Source organism: Bison bison, unplaced genomic scaffold (assembly GCF_000754665.1).
Source record: "Bison bison bison isolate TAMUID 2011002044 unplaced genomic scaffold, Bison_UMD1.0 scf7180017853731, whole genome shotgun sequence".
Classification (NCBI taxonomy): Eukaryota; Metazoa; Chordata; class Mammalia; order Artiodactyla; family Bovidae; genus Bison; species Bison bison.
The window spans coordinates 378,048-392,247 of NW_011484304.1; the positions used below are offsets into that span (position 1 = coordinate 378,048).

Genomic DNA, 14,200 nt, shown 5'->3' on the forward strand with positions numbered 1-14,200 from the left:
ATGAGTTTAATTTAGAACTGGAGAAGTGTGGGAAGACTTCTATGAGGAAGTAGCATTTGAGCTGAGACCTGAAGGAGAGAATTCAGCCAGGTTGGGGGTGGGAGTCAGGGTGGAGATGAAAACAGAATTCCAGGGAGAGTAAATATTCTGTGTGTATGAGGCGGAATAGAGAAATAGCGGCTATTTCTGTAACTACAAACACACTGCACTTACATCAAACTGGATTCCTATTTACCCATGACTCAATGGTAAATTATTTTATTAATTTGTAAAACTTTTTTTAATTGAATGAAGTAAATCTTTGCTCATATTATTACTACTAGCTCATTATACTATGTTACAGATACACATGCTTGCCTGTTTCACTGGAGTTCCTGGTGAGGAGGGAGGGGTTCAAGTGTTATTCAGCTCTCTACCCCCAATCTCAATAATGCCGAATACATAATATTTGTAGAATTAATCAATCATTAAGAGATAGCATGAAGAAGGAACAAGAAAGCATGAGAATCACCAGCTGAAGTTCTAGGTATTATCCTTCAGATTGGTTACTTTTCAGAAGATGTATAGATAGATATCTGGGCTTTCTTGGTGGTTCAGATGATAAACAATATGCCCGCAACGCAGGAGACTCAGGTTCAATCCCTGGGTCAGGAAGATCCCCTGGAGAAGAGAATGGCAACCCACTCCAGTATTACTGCCTGGAGAATTCCATGGACAGGGGAGCCTGGCGAGTTAACAGTTCATGGGGTCACAAAGAGTCACACATGACTGAGTGACTTTCACAACAACAACAACATACATAGGTATTGATGTTAATCGCTCAGTCGTGTCCGATTCTTTTTGACCCCGTGGACTACAGCCCACCAGGCTCCTCTGTCCATGGAATTCTCCAGGCAAGACTGGAGTAGGTAGCCATTCCCTTCTCCAGGGGATCTTCCTGACCCAGGGAGCAAACCTGGGCCTCCTGCATTGAAGACAGATTCCTTACTGTCTGATCCACCAGGGAAACCTGTATTCGAATACTGCTTCCAGTGCAAACTGCAAAACAATTTCAGAACTTTGCTTTAACAGTTGACCTTATAATTCAACGGAAAAAAATCACTTTGAAGCTATACTTCATCTTCGGCCCTACACTGAAAACAGCATCTGTCCCACAGTTTAGCCCTTAGATGCTTTCCCTAGTCCCCAAGGCAGAACGAGGAACACCATCCTCTGTACTCCCAGAACGCTTCAATCACACCTCTGTTAGAATTTACCAGGCCATGAAGTTTATCTTTTTGTGTCTGATTCCCCAGCCTAACTCTGAGGTCCTAAAGAGTAGGAACTGTATTTTATCTTTATTATTTGAGTCTAGTATTATACATAACAGGTTTTTGGCAGATATTTGCTGAATAAACAAACAAAAAATCCTTCTATCAGAGGGCCAATACTGCTCTTATGTCCTTAGTCAAGAGTCCTCCTTTTCTCTTGGAAGATCCTATGTGACTAAGAGGATCACCTCAGGAGAGAACAGCCAAGCGGGGTAAAGTGGGGAGGATTTTCTGCTGACTGGAATAAGCTATAAAAGCCTTGAGATCCTGGGTGTGGCAGATTCACACAAAAGAAGTCAATGAATTGTGTTTTGACAGAATTTCCACTTTCTTCAACAATTACTGTCATTCATTTCTCCTCTTGAGTAATAAGCTACTTTACAGTTAATTCAGCAACAAAATGAGATACTAACAGTACCTACCCCATAAAGCTATGAAGTATTTAAATAGTAAAGAACTCAGAACAATGCTGAGCATAAACACTCAAAAGTCAGTTTTTACGAATATGTATGCCTCCTGGGACCCAGTACAGGACTTTAACAGAACGGAAATTTACTGTATAGGAATAAGCTTAAATTTTCATTAAGTTTTATTTACATTAATTCAAAAAGATGTATATAAGCCTATGTTCACTGCAGCATTATTTATAATAGCCAAAATATGGAAACAAACTGAGTGCTTATCAATGGATGAATGGAAAGAAAATGCCACATTGAAATGAAATATTACTCAGGCATAAAAGAAAGATGAAATCTTGTTATATGCATCAACATCCATAGATCTTGAGGGCATTATGCTAAAGTGAAATAAGTCTGACAGAGAAAGCCAAATACTGTTATGATTTCACCCATATGTAGAACATAAAAAACAAAAAAGAAAACAAAATAAATGAACAAACCAAACCAAAAAACCCAAACACACAGACACAAAGCATACAGCAATGGTCACCAGAGGGGAATGTGGAGGACGGTGAAAGGGATAAAATGAATCAATTATTCTGATGGATGGGAAGTAAATCTTGGTGGTGCTATAGTGTACACAAAAGACAAAATATAGCAGCAGCAGCAGCATTGCATTGTACAGATATATCACATTTTGTTTATCCTTTCATCCATCAATGGATATTTGGTTTGTGTCTACCTTTTGGCTATTATAAATAATGTTGCTATGAACATGGGTATACATGTATCTGGACCCATGAAACTGGTGTTATAAACTGTTACATCAATAAAAAATAAGTTTTACTTAACTCTAGCTTGTGAATAATGTCCTATGAACGTTTGTTGTTTTTGTTGTTCAGTTGCTCTGACTCTTCATGACCCCATGGACTACAGCACACCAAGCTTCCCTGTCCTTCACCATCTCCTGAAGCTTGCTCAAGCTCATGTCCATTGACTTGGTGATACCATCTAACCATCTTGTCCCCTGTCTCCTCTTCTCCTCCTGCCCTCAGTCTTTCCCAGCATCAGTGTCTTTTCTAATGAGTTGGCTCTACACATCAGGTGGCCAAAATACTGGAGCTTCAGCTTTAGCATCAGTCCTTCCAATAAATATTCAGGATTGATTTCCTTTAGGATTGACTTGTTTGATCTTTTTTGATGTCCCTGCAGTCCAAGGGACTCTCAAGTCTTCTCCAACACCACAGTTCAAAAGCATCAATTCTTCTGCACTCAGCCTTCTTTATGGTCCAATTCTCACATCCATACATGACTACTGGAAAAAACATAGCTTTTGACTAGATGGACCTTTGTCGGCAAAGTAATCTCTGCTTTTTAATATGCTGTCACAGCTTTTCTTCCAAGGAGCAAGTGTCTTTTGATTTCAGGGCTTCAGTCACCATCCGCAGTGATTTTGGAGCCCAAGAAAATAAAGTCTCTCACTGTTTCCATTATTTCCCCATCTATTTGCCATGAAGTGATGGGAACGGATGCCATGATCTTAGTTTTTTGAATGCTGAGTTTTAAGCCAACTTTTTCACTCTCCTCTTTCACCTTCATCAAGAGGCTCTTTAGTTCTTCGCTTTCTGCCATAAGGATGGTATCAACTTCACATATGAGGTTATTGGTATTTCTCCCAGCAATCCTGATTCCAACTTGTGCTTCATCCAGTCTGGCATTTCACATAATGTGCTCCGAATATAAGTTAAATAAGCAGGGTAACAATATACAACCTCGATGTACTCCTTTCCCAATTTGGAACCAGTCCATTGTTCCATGTGTGGTTCTAATTGTTGCTTCTTGACGTGTATACAGGTTTCACAGGAGGCAGGTAAGGTAATCCGGTATTCCCATCTCTTGAAGAATTTTCCACAGTTTGTTGTGATCCACACAGTCAAAGACTTTAGCGTAGTCAATGAAGCAGATGTTCTTCTAGAATATCTTGCTTTTTCTATGATCCAACAGATGTTGGCAATTTGATCTCTGGTCCCTCTGCCTTTTCTAAATCCAGCTTGAACATCTGGAAGTTCTTGGTCATGTACTGTTGAAGACTAGCTTGGAGAATTTTGAGCACTACTTTGCTAGCATGTGAAATGAGTGCAACTGTGTGGTAGTTTGAACATTCTTTGGCATTGCCCTTCTTTGGGATTGGAATGAAAACTGACCTTTCCCAGTCCTGTGGCCACTGCAGAGTTTTCCAAATTTGTTGGCATATTAAGTGTAGCACTTTAACAGCATCATCTTTTAGGATTTGAAAATAGTTCGGCTGGAATTCCATCACCTCCACTAGCTTTGTTCGTAGTGATGCTTCCTAAGGCCCACTTGACTTTGCACTCCAAGATTTCTGGCTCTAGGTGAATGATCACATCATCATGGTTATCTGGGTCATTAACATCTTTTTTATATAGTTCTTCTGTGTATTCTTGCTACCTTTTCTTAGTATCTATCTTCTGTTTCTATTAGGTCCATACTGTTCCTACCCTTTACTGTGCCCATCTTTGCATGAATCGTTCCCTTAGTATCTATAGTTTCCTCAAAGAGATCTCTAGTCTTTTTCATTCTAGTGTCTTCCTCTATTTCTTTGCATTGTTTACAGAGGAAGGCTTTCTTATCTCTCCTTGCTAATGCTTGTAATTTTAAAAAAATTAAAGAAAAACACTTGTCATTTTATTCTGATAACATCCTTAATAACAGGACTAGCCTAAATTCTTTGAATATCTACACCTGACGCTGACTTCCAAAGCAGTCAAGATAGAATTTGGGTTAGATTATGCTTTTCTGAAGAACAGGTTTGAGTTCCAATAAAAGAATACAGACTTCTCATCTGAGCTATTTCAATGAAAAAGTCTCCTTACGCTCACCATTCTCTTCAGTATCTGCTGATATTGTTAACAGATTATCATTACTAAGGCTCAACTTTTTATCTTTCACTCAGTAAGTTTTTGACTCTCCACTGCTTACATATTCAAGTTCAAACTCCATACTCTGACATCTCAACCATCTTTTGGATCTTATCCTATACTTCTCTTCATGGATTCTGTGCTTTAAAAAAGAACTACTTATGTCCCTTATAGACACACTCACATTTGCCCACTATCATGCTTCTGTTCTTAACTCTCTACTGGGTGTGTAAGCTTCCTTACCTTCACAGTAATGCAACATTCTGTTCAGGGGTCAGCTTCTCAAGTCAGCATATAAATGAAAACTGGGTTGTCAGATTATCTTTGAAAATACCTGAAGAAGCCCATGAAGTATAATACTCATGGCTTTTTATACATACGATCCCTTATACTTAATTGTATGATATGAAAAGAATATTTCTACTGTACTACATAATAGCTCAGAATATACAGCTGACCCTAAACCGACTGTAGTGTAACATGAGTATACTCTGATCTCTAAATAAAAGCTCAAATGCTACTTTCTGAGCAGTCTTCTGTGATTCCCCTCAGTGCCAAGGAATCTAGGACTCTCAGAACTAGAATTCTGCCTCTGTCAGGGCACTGATTTATGTTTCCATATACTATAAAGGGACTGAGGGTTGGGGTCCATTTCAACAACTCTTTTAGACTAAAGAGCTCTTTTAAGAGCAGCATTTTGAGTTCTTGTGCTAGCCCTGTGTCCTTGAGCAGTTACTTAACTTCTCTGAGCCTCAGTTTTCTCATCTATTTAAAAGAGGCAATGATTTGATCCAGCAATTCTCCAGCAATTTGGATATACATCCAAAAGAACAGAGTGCAGGATCTCAAAGAGATACATGTATACCCATGTTCATAACAACATTATATATAATAGCTAAAAGGTAGACACAAACCAAATATCCATTGATGGATGAATGGATAAACAAAATGTAATATATCCACACAATGCAATACTGCTGCTGCTGCTGCTAAGTTGCTTCAGTCGTGTCCAACTCTGTGCGACCCCATAGACTGCAGCCCACCAGGCTCCCCCATCCCTGGGATTCACCAGGCAAGAACAATGGAGTGAGTGGCCATTTCCTTCTCCAATGCATGAAAGTGAAAAGCGAAAGTGAAGTCACTCAGTCGTGTCTGACTCTTAGCGACCCCATGGACGGAGGAGCCTGGTAGGCTGCAGTCCATGGGATTTTCCAGGCAAGAGTACTGGAGTGGGGTGCCATTGTTACTATTCAGCCTCAAAAAGGAAGGAAACTCTTAACACATGCCACAACATGAATAAACCTTAAGTGAAAGAAGTCAGTCACAAGAAGACAAATATTGTGTTACTGTATACTGTATTCCACTTATATGAGGTATGTAGAGCAGTGAAATTCAGAGAGATATAAAGCAGAATGGTGGTTACCAGGGGCGAGGAGGAGGCGGAAATGGGGAGTTGTTTCATGGGTATGAAAAAGTTCCAGAAATTGGTGGTACAACAATGTGCGTATTCTTAACACTACCAGACACTTAAAAATGAAGAAGATGGTAAATTTTATACTGTGTGTATTTTACCACAACTTTAACAAAGAGAGAGATGATAATACCAGACTTATAGGATTATGGTGAAGAGTAAAGTGAGAAAACATACATAAAGCACTAAGCACACAATCTAGAATGTAACAGTTGCTTTTTAAAGTACCAGTTATCATTTGTAAAGTGTATATGTAGTTCTTAGTAATCAAACGCAGTGGGTGGTATTAAAGACTATTGCTTTATAGGAAGAAAACTATTGATCCCATCTGTTGGGCATTTTATCTACTATAATCAGTGCCTTCCTACTCAAAAGGACATTACTAAATTTTAAGACATCTTTGAAAAATTACAGGGTTTTGTGTTGTAAACATCTGTGCTTCCCTAAAACTTTATCTTCGTATTTTTCTAAGTAAAAGAGTCTTGATTTTTATTAAGATATAATGCCCCTAACTAAAACACATTTCCCAACCTTCCTGCACCTTCATTTACCAGATAGAGTGGCTAAATGATGAAATACAAGCAGAAGTTATGAATGCCTTTTAGAAAAACACTTTAAAAAGGAAAAGGCACATCCCTTGCATTCCCATACACTAAAAATGAAAAACCAGAAAGAGAAATTAAGGAAACAAGCCCATTCACCACTGCAACAAAAAGAATAAAATATCTAGGGATAAATTTACCTAAAGAGACAAAAGACCTGTATGCAGAAAAGTATAAGACACTGATGAAAGGAATCAAAGAAGACACAAACATATGGAGAGATATACCATGTTACTGGATTAGAAGAATCAATATGGTGAAAATGACTATACTACCCAAAGTAAACAACAGATTCAACGCAATCCCTATAAAACTACCAATGGTATTTTTCACAGAACTAGAACAAAAAAAAATCACAATCTGTATGGGAATCAAAAAGACCCTGAAGAGCCAAAGGAATCTTGAAAAAGAAGAATGGAGCTGGAGGAATCAACTTTCCTGACTTCAGATTATACTACAAAGATACATTAAAACAGTATGGTACTGGCACAAAAATAGAAATATAGACCAATGGAACAAGATGGAAAGCCCAGAGATAAACTACACACCTATGGGCACTTATCTTGGAAGAAGGCAAGGAGATACAGCAGAGAAAAGACAGCCTTTTTAATAAGTGGTGCTGGGAAAACTTGACCTCTCTTTAACACTTTAACCACACACAAAAAAAATTCAAAATGGATTAAAGATTTAAATGTATGGCCAGAAACTATAAAGCTCTTAGAGGAAAACCTGGGCAGTACATTCTTTGACATACATCACAGCAAGATCCTCTTTGACCTACCTCCTAGAGTAATGGAAATAAAAACGAAAGTAAACAAGTGGGACTTAATTAAAGTTAAAAGCTTTTGCACAGCAAAGGAAACAATAAACAAGATTAAAAGACAACCCTCAGAATGGAAGAAAAATAACAGCAAATGGAACTGACAAAGGATTAACCTCCAAAATATATAAGCAGCTCATGCAGCTCAATATCAGAAAAACAGACAATCCAATCAAAAAATGGGAAGACAATATAAACAGACATTTCTCCAAAGAAGACATACAAATGGCCAACGAACAGATGAAAAGATGCTCAACATCGCTCATTTGCATATTTAGAGAAATGCAAATAAAAACTACAGTGAGGTATCACCACGAACTGGTCAGACTGGCCATCATTAAAAAATCTACAAACAAGAAATTCTAGAGAAGATATGGAGAAAAGGGAACTTTCTTGCACTGTCGGTGAGAATGTAAATCGATACAGCCACTATGGAGAACAGTGTGGAAACTCCCTTAGAAAACCAGGAACGGAACTACCATGTGACTCAGCAATCCCACTACTGGGCATACACCCTGAGAAAATCATAATTAAGAGACCCATGTATCCCAATGTTCACTGCAGCACTTTTTACAAAAGCGAGGATATAGAAGCAGCTTAGATGTCCATCAACAGATGAATGAATACAGAAATTGTGGTGTATATATATACAATGAAATATCACTCAACCATTAAAAAAAAGGATCTGAGTCAGTCCTAATGAGGTGGATGAGCCTAGAGACTATTATACAGAGTGAAGGAAGTCAGAAAAAGACAAATTTCATATATTAATGAACGCAAATGCAATCTAGAAAGATGGCACTGATGAACCCACCTGCAGGACAGCAATGGAGAGGCAGACATACGGAGCAGACTCGAGGACAGTGAGGGAAGGAGAGGGTGGGGCGAACTGGAGAATAGTAAGGAAACATCTACATTACCACAGGTAAAACAGAGAGCAAGTAGAAATTTGCTGTGTGACACAGGAAGCTCAATTCAGTGCTCTGTGACAACCTAGAGGGGTGGAATGGCGAGGGAGATGGAAGGGGGTTCAGAAGAGAGGGCACGTATGTATACCTGTGGGTTTGATCCCTGCGTTGGGAAGATCCCCTGGAGAAGGAAATGGCAACCCACTCCAGTATCCATGCCTGGGAAATCCCATGGACAGAAGAGCCTGGCAGGCTACAGTCCATGGGCTCACAAAGAGTCAGAAACGACTGAGCACGCATGCACCTAGGTGGCTGATTCTTGTTGATGTATGGCAGAAACGAACACAGTATTATAAAACAATTATCCTCAAAAAGAAAAGAAAAGAAAAGGGCATGTTTTATTCTTTTCTTGTGCCCTTCCTCCTTCCTGCTACTGGAACTGACAGAAGAGCCACCAGTTCCTCAGAACCACATATACTCTAGCCCCTTTCAGACCCACAGGGGTCACAAAGCTGACCTTCCCCAAGAAAAGACCAGGGGTAGCTGTTGTTACTAAAACTCCCTGGAGATCCAGAGCACAGCTTGGAGAGAGGTGTTCTTCTGAAGTGTCCCGTCCCCTTCCCCAGTCCAGTTTGAAAAAAAGGGATAACCCAAAAAGCCTCTACAGAATCAGTGACACCCCAGAAATGTCTCCTGGTTCTCCCTGAGTCCTGGGAAAGCAGGACCTGGGCAAATTCACTTCACTTCTTTGAGTTTTCACTTTACCTTTTACACAGTGCTTCCCTCACAGCTCAGTTGGTAAAGCATCCGCCTGCAGTGCAAGAGACCCTGGTTCCATTCCTGGGTCAGGAAGATCCCCTGGAGAAGGGATAGGCTACCACTCCAATATTCTTGGGCTTCCCTTGTGGCTCAGCTGGTAAAGAATCCGCCTGCAGTTTGGGAGACCTGGGTTCAATCCTTGGGTTGGAAAGATCCCCTGGAGAAGGGAAAAGCTGCCCACTCCAGTATTCTGGCCTGGAGAATCCATGGACTGTATAGTCCACGGGGTTGCAAAGAGTCGGACAGGACTGAGAGACTTTCACGTTCACAGTGGAAATCATTAACCTACTGCCCTACTCTGCAGGGTATTATGTCCAAATGAATGGTGGAAGCAAAAGCATCTTAGTTTGCAATGAAATAAAAATACATAGGTGGCTGATGACACTCAAAGCCACAGTCAAGAAAGGGCAGAGGGAGAGACTTGCAGGAACCTATCTTGAAGATATCCTTATAAAAGGATATAAAGAGATGTGAATGGTGAGATTCACTGCAGCATTACCTGTAACATTTAAAAGTTATATAAAATAAAATATGGTACAGCAATATAATCAAATTCAGTGTATTTAATACAAAGATGAGATAGTTGATAAAACAAGAAATGAAAAGTATAGTAGCTGGCGTAACAGTAGTAACTGCCAGAACTAAAACCAGGAGTGGTTAAAAGGAGTTACCTCAACTTCCAGTTAAATGAGATGATGGTGGGAAGAAAGAGCAGAGAAGACCACAGAGGATAAAAGATGCCAACACATTTGGGAAATGAAAGGCAAGTGGAGGAGTCTCCAGAGCAGAGAAAACAAGATACCTCCTGCCTGCAAGGAAGGAGACACCTGTGAGAAAAGTTCTAACCCCAGAAACCTGGGAAAGGGTAAAAGTTGGGTGGTTCCTGATGGAAGTGATCAGGTCCGTTAGTTATGCCCACAGTGAAGTCTCTCAGCTGACAAACTTTGTCTAGGCACAAAGCATATAATCCGCCTTTCTGTGCTTCACATTTAAATAAAAAATCTATTACAAAGGCCTAACAGATAATTAAATGATGCTTCTGACGCTAAAAGAAAAGATGGAATAAATAAACTGAAGAAACTTGAGGGGAATATAGAGACAATGCAAGGAGAAAAAGAAAACTTAAAAGAAAAATATTAAAAAAAAAAAACCCATCAATTTATATCTCAGAGAAAAAAAGATACTACATGTAAAAAGAACAGGATGCTATTAAAACAAGGATGGTTACAGAATATGAAAAAGTTCTCGGAAACTCAAAATACGAGATCTGAAATAAAATCCAAGACCAGAGCCAGAGGACAAAGTTCAGGAACTTTCTTTGAAAGAAGAACACAAAAAAGCAGAGGAGGAAAAAAAAACAAAACACAAGAAAATTAGAGAACCAGTTGAGGGTCCAACATCTAATAGCAGGGGCTCTGGAAAGAGCAAAGAGAGAATGGAGGAAAGGAAATTATCATAGAAACACTTCAAGCAAACATCTCGGAACTGAAAGTAACAGAGCACTGAAGACAATGGAAAGATTCTAAACGTTTCCAGAGAGCACATACTAGCCATGTTTAAAGGACTAAGAATCAGAAGGAAACAGACTTCTCAGCAGCAAATCTGGAAGCAAGAAAACAACAAGCAATGCTTTCAAAATTCTGGCAGAAAATAACTTCCAATTTGGAGTTCCATGCTGAGTCAAACCATTAATCTCTATGAGGAGAGTATATGAGAGTACAATAAGATTTTTCAAACACGTAAGAACTTAACAAAAATCTACCTCCTATGAATGCTTTCTTAGGGGGTGTGTAGAGTTAAGAGTCCACCACAACGAAGGCGTAAATCAAGAGAAAGATATGGGATTCAAAAGCAGGCAAAGGAGTCCCAGGAGGTCTAATCAACTAATCCAGATTAGAGCAGGTAGTGACAGAGATGGATGGATGCAAGACGGATGTTTCAAAAAAAAAAAAAAAAGGGGGACGTGTTTGCCCACATGAAAAACAGACGCTAGGTGGCTTTTACAAATCTGTTAAGAGTTTGAAGAATTAGTACATAACAACCAAATGAAAGCAATTAGCCAACTGGTCAATAGCAGACCTGTATTTGTATATTACACTTGTCTCCAATAAACAATAATTAGAAATGAACACTGAACACTGAATTTACTAAGAACTGAGATGTATCTACAGTGGGAGAATGCAGGAAGGGAAAGTGGGGGCATGGAGCTACATAAGGACATGAATTTAAATTCTCATCTTCTGTAACATGATGTCAATAAAAGATGTACAAATGAAATCAGTTAACAGCAAAATAAACCAACATTTAGAAATGGAGATAAATATCCAAAGAAAAAACTAAAAAGTTTGGGAGGGATGGAACAGGAGTCTGCTTTTATGTTTAAATGTATTAATAGTACTCTTGACTTTTTAAAACTATGCTCATAAATTACTTTATCCTGTAATAATAAATAATTAAAAAACAATCCCCCCACAACAAAACTGGTTATTTCTGGAGAGAAAGACTAAATGAGAACCTGAGTGAGGAAAACTTTTTCTCTCATCCTTCTTGTTCACTTCTATATTATTTGAATTAAAAAAAATCATATGCGTATGTGGCTTTTACAATTTAGGGAAAAAACATTTGACAGTTCTATGTATTGTCATAGTCTGTTGCTGCTGCTAAGTCACTTCAGTCGTGTCCGACTCTGTGTGACCCCATAGACGGAAGCCCACCAGGCTTCTCTGTCCATGGGATTTTCCAGGCAAGAGTACTGGAGTGGGGTGCCATTGCCTTCTCCAAGTGTCAGTCTAGACAAAGGCAGTAAACACTGGGGCAGAAAGACATATAGGAAACTCCAAAAAGAGACTAAGATTTAGGGACTTACCAATGTGTTTAATCACATGGTCTAGAACATTTCTGTTGTATATATAAATATAAAAAAATTATAAAAATGAGCCTATGGAAATTTAGCTTCAAGTTCCAGTAAATGATTCAATAAGTCACTTGGTGACAGGTTTAAATCTGGGAAGTGCAGAGGTAGTCTAGGACAATTCCAGGTACATATGTGATCATCCTTGGAAGGAAAGTTTATTATTACTATTTTACCCAGATGACAAACAGAGATGGCAGCCGCTTTCTTTTTTCCTTTCTAGGAACTGCAAATGGTTAAGAAAATGCTTATTTTTGTTAATGCTGTCATATCCCTTGAAGGTTTCTGATCAAATTATCTCTTCAAGACTCAGATTTTGTCTTAAAAGATGAGAGTCGTTCATTATGTATTTGGCATTACAGTATTTCAGAACAAAATCTGAATCCCAATAGACCCATTTACTTTTTTTAAAAAAATTATTTTTAATTGGAGGTTAATTGCTTTACAATATTCTGTTGGTTTCTGCCCCTTATCAACACCAATCAGCCACAGGTATACATACATCCCTTCCCTCTTGAACCTCCCTGCCAGCTCCCATAGGGGGAAGGAGAGGGTGGGGTGAATTAAGACAGCAGCACTGAAACATTTACATCACATGTAAAACTGGACAGCCAGTGGGAATTTGCTGTATGACGCAGGGGGCTCAAATCTGGTGCTCTGTGACAACACATTTACTTTTGAAATGACTGTTTTCCCAAAACCTCGAACACTGAGCTTTGCTAGAGCACGACTTTCACCTTTCCTAGATGGAAAAACGACTCTTTGAAGCAGCTCCTGAAAATGAGGACTTAGCTGTTCACTCACCTGATGTGTGAGTACAACTAAGAGCATAATTAAAGAGTTGTTGAAACTCATAGATGACTCATGTTTCTATGCTGCCCTGCTCTTCCTCAAAGTCAGCCCGATTTTATGGGCGTTTCACCGTCTCATTTGATACAAAGGAAAAACAAAGTGAGGTTGGCAGGGGGAGGCGGCAACGCTCAGAAAAGTGGTACCACCTTAAAAGCTGAAGCAACGCCAACGACCTTTTACCTTTACACGTCTCCGTTTTCTCCCCTTTTCTTCCCCTGGAATCTGCTTCTCTCCTTTCTTTCTCTTTTTCCGCTTTCTCTCTTTGTGTTTGTCATGATCGTTTTTGTCTTCAAAGAGGCTGGAGTCGTGCCCAGAGCTGCCCGTGGAGAGCTCGGTAACTTCGTTCCCTCCCACTTTGAGGACCAGCTTCAGGGGCTTCTCTACATACTCTTAAACGAAAGAAAGAGTCTCGATTAAAGGAGAGCCTCGCCGGGTAGTATCCAAAACGCAGAGTAAAACTGGGTAGGGAGAGTCAGTCTGAGGCGCACAGGCAGAGGTGGCCAATGGCACGCAGTGGGCGCCCCTCGGCGCACCTGTTGAATGACGGACACTCGCCAAGTGGACGCCCCGAACGCTCCCGGGCCTCTCGGGCCCGCCTCACACCTCCCAACCGGAGACCCGCCCCGGCCGGAGGTCCCGAGTTCGAACGCCGCCGCCGCCTGGGTGATCTGGCGCGGCTCAGGCGGGCCGCGCCCCCTTCGCGGGTCCAGGCCTGCCCGCGGGAGGTGCGACCCCCGGCCCGCCTCGGAAGCTTGAGAGTTGTCTCGAAGGCACGAAAACTCCACCGAGCGGCCGTGGGCTCGCCGCCCCCCACCGTGGCCCACTCCTCACCCTCGTAGAGGTGTTTGTCCGACTTGTGCTTCTTGTGCTTCTTGCCCATGTCCGATCGGGCCCCGGTGCCCGCCCCCCGCGCCAGGCCCAGGCCGTGCGGCGCCGCTTCCGGTCCGGGCCAGGCGAGCGGAGGGCGGGAGCGGGGCCCGCGAGACCCCGCGCCGCGAGGCAGGGGGACGGCGTGCGCCCAGCGGCGCGAGGCCCCTTACGAATACACCCAGCCGCGCCCGAGCGCGCGAGACCCAGCCGGAGCCGGAGAGCGGCTGCAGGTTGGCGAGCGGCCGGCGCGGAAGCGGGAGAGAGGGCCTGCCGCGCGCGCAGAGAGTGGTCGGCTGGGTG

At 41.1% G+C, this 14,200-nt stretch overlaps 1 protein-coding gene across 2 annotated transcripts in view; it reads right to left on the reverse strand.

Moving 5' to 3' along the window:
• BRD7 (bromodomain containing 7) overlaps nt 1–14,128 on the reverse strand; it is a 45,508-nt gene extending 31,380 nt beyond the window's left edge. For both annotated transcript variants that reach the window (XM_010855140.1, XM_010855135.1), the window contains exons 1-2: nt 13,862–14,128; nt 13,211–13,419 (exon numbers count right to left, since the gene is read on the reverse strand). In XM_010855140.1, the coding sequence (XP_010853442.1) occupies nt 13,211–13,419; nt 13,862–13,910 (258 nt within the window). In that variant the 5' untranslated portion in view covers nt 13,911–14,128. The remainder of the gene's footprint in view (nt 1–13,210; nt 13,420–13,861) is intronic.
• Between the last annotated feature and the right edge of the window lie 72 nt (nt 14,129–14,200).